The sequence below is a fragment of the Diachasmimorpha longicaudata genome, chromosome 4, assembly GCF_034640455.1.
Source record: "Diachasmimorpha longicaudata isolate KC_UGA_2023 chromosome 4, iyDiaLong2, whole genome shotgun sequence".
In the NCBI taxonomy this organism is placed as follows: domain Eukaryota; kingdom Metazoa; phylum Arthropoda; class Insecta; order Hymenoptera; family Braconidae; genus Diachasmimorpha; species Diachasmimorpha longicaudata.
The window spans coordinates 3,744,749-3,749,884 of record NC_087228.1 but is presented as its reverse complement, the minus strand read 5'-3'; the positions used below and the strand labels follow the sequence as shown (position 1 = coordinate 3,749,884).

At 51.5% G+C, this 5,136-nt stretch overlaps 1 protein-coding gene across 1 annotated transcript; it reads right to left on the bottom strand.

Annotated features, from left to right (window-relative positions):
• Positions 1-1,031: 1,031 nt before the first annotated feature.
• Positions 1,032-4,314, bottom strand: LOC135161809 (uncharacterized). Its single transcript, XM_064119733.1, has 3 exons — positions 3,898-4,314; positions 2,747-3,809; positions 1,032-2,686 (listed from the first exon to the last, which is right to left on the bottom strand). The coding sequence occupies exons 1-3, from the start codon at positions 4,312-4,314 to the stop codon at positions 1,032-1,034; spliced, it is 3,135 nt and encodes a 1,044-aa protein (XP_063975803.1).
• Between the last annotated feature and the right edge of the window lie 822 nt (positions 4,315-5,136).

Genomic DNA, 5,136 nt, shown 5'->3' with positions numbered 1-5,136 from the left:
CGGATCTCCTCGTGGAAGTGATGGTACTGTATCCTTTTTATCCAGAAAAGTCTAGCTTCTTCGACTTCTGCTGGAGTGGCAAACCGTTGATCTGGAATTTTGTTGAGGTCGTTGTGCCGCTCTAGGAGTTCATTGCCCTCCTGAGGGCCGATGACAACTGGATGTGCTGAGGATGGCTTTTCTTCAAGCGCCGCCGCCGCCGTGGATCCGACCGATGAGACTGGCCAATGATGTGGAGGTAAAATGAGCAATGGTGGCCCATTCCACCATAGTCGATGGTGATGGAGTTGTTCCGGTGATAGCCCCCGTGAGGCACAGTCTGCTGGGTTGTCCGTTCCGCTGATGTGAAGCCATTCTCCGTTAGGTATAGCCTCTTGGATTTTTAGAACACGGTTTTGACCGTATTCTTTCCAGCGAGATGGATGAGACTTAATTCATGCTAGAGCCACCGAGGAGTCCGTCCAGAGGAAGATGGTTGGTTGGGCTAGCTCCAGCTGTTTGATGGCGTCGGAGGTGAGCTCCGTCAAGAGCCCTGCTGCTGTTAGCTCAAGTCTAGGGATAGTCACTCTTTTAAGTGGGGCAACACGTGTCTTGGCGCATACCAGAGAGATGACTGGAGCCGTACCTGGTTTTTCCGTCCGAAGATAAACTACCGCTCCGATGGCGAGGTTGGAGGCATCCGCAAAGCCGTGGACTTGGAGGTTGGAGACCGTGGAGTCAAGTTGGAGCCACCGAGGAACTGCGATGAGGTTGACGTGGCTTAGTTCTTCCCTGGACTGATTCCAGCGTCTGATGGTGGACATGGGAAGTGGATCATCCCAACCGACCTTGATGAGCCACAGTTCCTGCATAATAATTTTGGCTTTGATGGTTACTGGAGAGATGAAGCCCAATGGATCAAAAATGTGGGCGATTTCCGATAAGATGAGCCGCTTGGTTACTGGTTTGGTGGAGAAGGTCTGTGATTTGAATTGGAAGTTGTCTTGGTGTGAGTTCCAGCACAAGCCAAGCACCTTGATGACCTGCTCCCTTTAGTGAAGCTCCGATGAAGATGATGGGGATGATGGAGGTAACAGCCCAAGTTGGCTGAGGACCTCCGGACAATTGCTGGCCCATTTCTGAAGGGGGAAGCCGCCCGCCTTGCAGAGCCCGATGAGCTGAATGATTATTTCTCTCAGCTCCCCTGGTGAATCCGCTCCGCCGTAGATATCGTCTACGTATCTGCCTTTGGAGAGTGAGGGTACCGCCTTTGGATACCGATGTCCGTCGTCCGCCGTGAGCTGCTGGAGAACTCGAAGAGCTAACCATGGAGCACAGGTTTGGCCGCAGGTGATCGTGGTGAGTTGAAACGTGATGAGTTGGTTCTCATCACGCCATAGGATACGCTGGAGGTTCCAGTCGTCCGAGTGGATCCTAATTTGCCGGAACATTTTGACAATGTCCGTGCCGAAGAGGTACCTGTGTCTTCTCACCCAGAGAAGCACGTCTGGAGCGTCTACCTGGAGTTTCCTGCCGGCGTGGAGGATGTCGTTAAGTGACGTACCGGTTGAGGTGGGACTGGAGCCGTTGAATACAACCCGAAGCTTGGTTGTTGTGCTATCTGGCCGTAGCACTCCGTGATGTGGCAGATAGTATGCTGGAGATGGTTCCGTGGTGTCCACTACTCGCTGCATGTGTCCAAGAGCTTCATATTCTTGGATGAAGTCTCGGTACAGCTTCCCGTAGATGGAGTCTCTTTGGAGTTTGCCGCTGAGCTGGTGAAGTTGCCGCAAAGCCTTGGGTTTTGAGACCCCAAGGGAATTGGCCGATGATTTGAAGGGTAGTCTGACGACATACCTTCCCGTTGGATCCCGAGTGTGGGTGAATTGGAACTGTTGCTCGCATTCGAGCTCCTCCTGGGTGAGAGGGTTATTGCTCTGAGCTGGCAATTCCTCCTGGGTCCAGAACTTCTTCAAAAGTGCCAGCAGTTGCTCGTTCGAAGTCTCTCGTACTGCAGTTAGAGAGACCTTGGTCGAACAGCCTGAGCAACAAACTGGTCCCGAAATGATCCAGCCGAAGGTGGTGTTCTGGCCGACGAGTTGATTATCCGCGGATTTAATCACTTGGTCTCCGATGATTTGGCCGTAGAAATCTGCACCGATGATGACGTCTATGGGACCAGATTTTCCAAAACTAGGATCCGCCAGTTGGAGGTGTTGGAGTTCGCCGATGGACGGTGACTCACAGGAAATAGAGGGTAATTTCGCTGTGAGTTTGCCGAGGATGTGGGCCCGTATTTTGACAAACTGACTGTCAAAGTTGGAGTGGAGTGTAACAGACACCAAGCCTCCAGTGCGACCTGAGTCCGTGGACCCGATGCCGATTAGATTGATGACCGCCGCCTTCCGTTGGAGTTGGAGCAATTTGATCAGGCTTTCAGAGATAAATGATAACTCTGAGCCCTGATCGATGAGAATTCTCGCTGGTTGCGAGAAACCGCCTGGAGTAGATGCTCTGGCCCGTGCCGTTGCCAAGAGCACCAGCTGTGGTTTGGAGTCCGATGGAGATTGGATTGAGTGCGCTGGTTTGACCGCCTTGGATGAGTGGTGACCCGCCGCTGATGGTCTCACAACTGTGAGGTTCTCGATAGACGACCGAATCAATTCCGCCGTGGTACTACGTGCCGTTAGTGGTGGTTTGGATGAGTCTATCAAGAAGATCCAGGTGAGAAGGTGTAATAAAAATTAAAAATGGAATTTTTATTCACCCGATCCGCTGGTGCTAGCCGTATCTGGTGGTGGCCTTGGTGCCGTTGGTGGTTGACTGGCCGCCTTTTCCAACCGACGTTGGACTGAGCTCGTTGACTGGGCGGTGGCTGAACGAGCTGCGTTTGGAGCTCCGGGTGATCCTTCATGGATCATTGTGTGGTGTTTGCCCTGGCAAACCTTGCACCGTTGAGTCTCTGGGCAACTCTCCGCTCTGTGGCTTCTAAAGCAGTTAAAGCACCGTGGACTGCTTATAACGTACGACCTCCTGTCCAATGGCTTCATTTGGACGAAGGTGGGACACTTGATGAGTGTATGGCCGACCGATGGACCGCAGGGACAATGACTTTCCCTGGTGCTGGTGGCACTTGCCTTGGCCGATGATCCGCTGGATGGATGACTGCTGGGTGCCTGAGGAGTGTCCGCCGACACCTGATGAACCCGAGCCGTGGTGGTGGAGGTGGAAGTGACCGATGACTTGGATGGAGTTCTAGTTTCGCCCTCGAGGTTTTCCAACCCTCGAGCGATGGAAGAAAGGAAGTTGAGAAATTCCTCCAGAGTTGGGATTTCTCTGGAATCGCCGAGTTTAAGCTCCCACTTTTCCCGTGTATCCGGATCTAACAGTCTCCTGATCAAATGACTGATGATGGTGTCCCAATGCTCCGTTGGGGCTCCGAGGGTTTTCAGAGCGTGCATGGCTTCCTTGGTTGTGTAGATGACCGTTTGGATGGCCTTGGCTGTCTTGACCTTGACTGGAGTCAAGGCCAGGATCCTGTTGAGGTGGGAGGCTACGAGAACCCGTTTGTTCTCACAGCGATTCCTCAGGGCTTCCCAGGCCGTTGCGAAATTGTCATTCGAAATGACAATATTGGAAATGAGGCTGGCTGCCTCACCCCGAAGAGCTGCCTTCAGCCGAGTGAGTTTTTCCGCATTGCTGATCCTTGGTGGATTGATGACCAGATTGGTGAACAAGTCATCAAATGCTCTCCAATCGTGATATTTTCCGTCAAATGTGGGAATAGTAATTCGGGTGAGCGAATTAAATTCTGTGGATCCGGGTGGCACCTTGGGATTGGGTTCTCTGCCTCCGCCTGGCAAGAATGGTCCGAAGTTGTCCGATAATGATGCCGATATTGAAATTGGTAGAGGATACCTGGCTGTAGACGTCCTCCATGTGGTAGGGGTGCTCGAAGACCTCCGGTGGAGCTTCTCTGAGAAGGAGCTCGTGGTAATCCGAAAACTCCTTCCATGAAGCGTTGGCTTGCGATTGGTATGCTTCGAGGACTGACTCCGATGCCTCGTCCTCCGGCAATTGGGTTAATCTCTCACAAATCCCGTTTAGCATCAATTGCCTCCGTATTTGCGCCTCACTCCTCATGAGGGCAACACTTTTTGTTGATGATTGGGTGGCCGGTCCATGTGGTTCTGATTTGGGTGGATTTGTAAATACCGTTAAATCCGATTCCCGTTGTTTCTCCACTATCGTTTCCGTTGACGTAGTGGAGCCTCCGGCTATTGGGTTATCCTCCGTGGCGCAGAAATCAATATCTTCCACTTGATCATCCTCCATGGTAACTTGGGTTGGCCGATGGGTTACCGACTGTGCGCTGGGGTCGAAGTACTGTGCGCCGCCGCTGTCCGTTGGGTCCGTAGTGGGGATGGATGTAGTGGGTACCTCGTGGGCCGAATGTTTTCACGATGGCACTCGAACTACGATACAACCGACGTTTTTGGGTTGGGTTGTATGAGGTGTTGGTTTACCGATGTAAACAAACCCGAGGATAAAGCAATGTCCGAAAACTGTCCGAAACCAATTAACGCGCACAACACTTAGAAAATTCCCGAATGTTCCGAGTCCGTGGGAATGGTCAAGCGAATCCCTAATGCACGTTTCAATTAGCACGAGGCGAATTTTCCGATGGATTTTTACCGGTTTATTTCACAAACACTCCCGTTCCGGCCCCCGATCCGGCTCGAAGGACCAATGTTTGGGATTAGGATAATTTTCCGATGGACGTGGTTGGGGGCGGGATTTTTTATGGGGAGAATAATTAGAACTGTAATTGGGTTTTTGGCGTTTATTAAAAAATAACTAAGCAATGGCAATTACCGGTGAATTACAACCGAAACACCGTTGGTTTAATTGTCCGACCGGTGGGTGGATATAACAAATGGTGAAATTAACCGTGGATGAATTAGTACAAAAAGACAGTAAAGACTTGGACGTATGGATCGTTCCATGGGCAAACGAAGACGAAGACTGAGGCTGATGTGACGAATGGGTCAGCCAGTCTCGTCGGTGACCCGAGGTCAACCGAATTTGGCCGACGAGGCTGATTGCCCCCCGTCTTCAGATTTAAATCTGAACACCATGTGTTTAAATGATGATGTT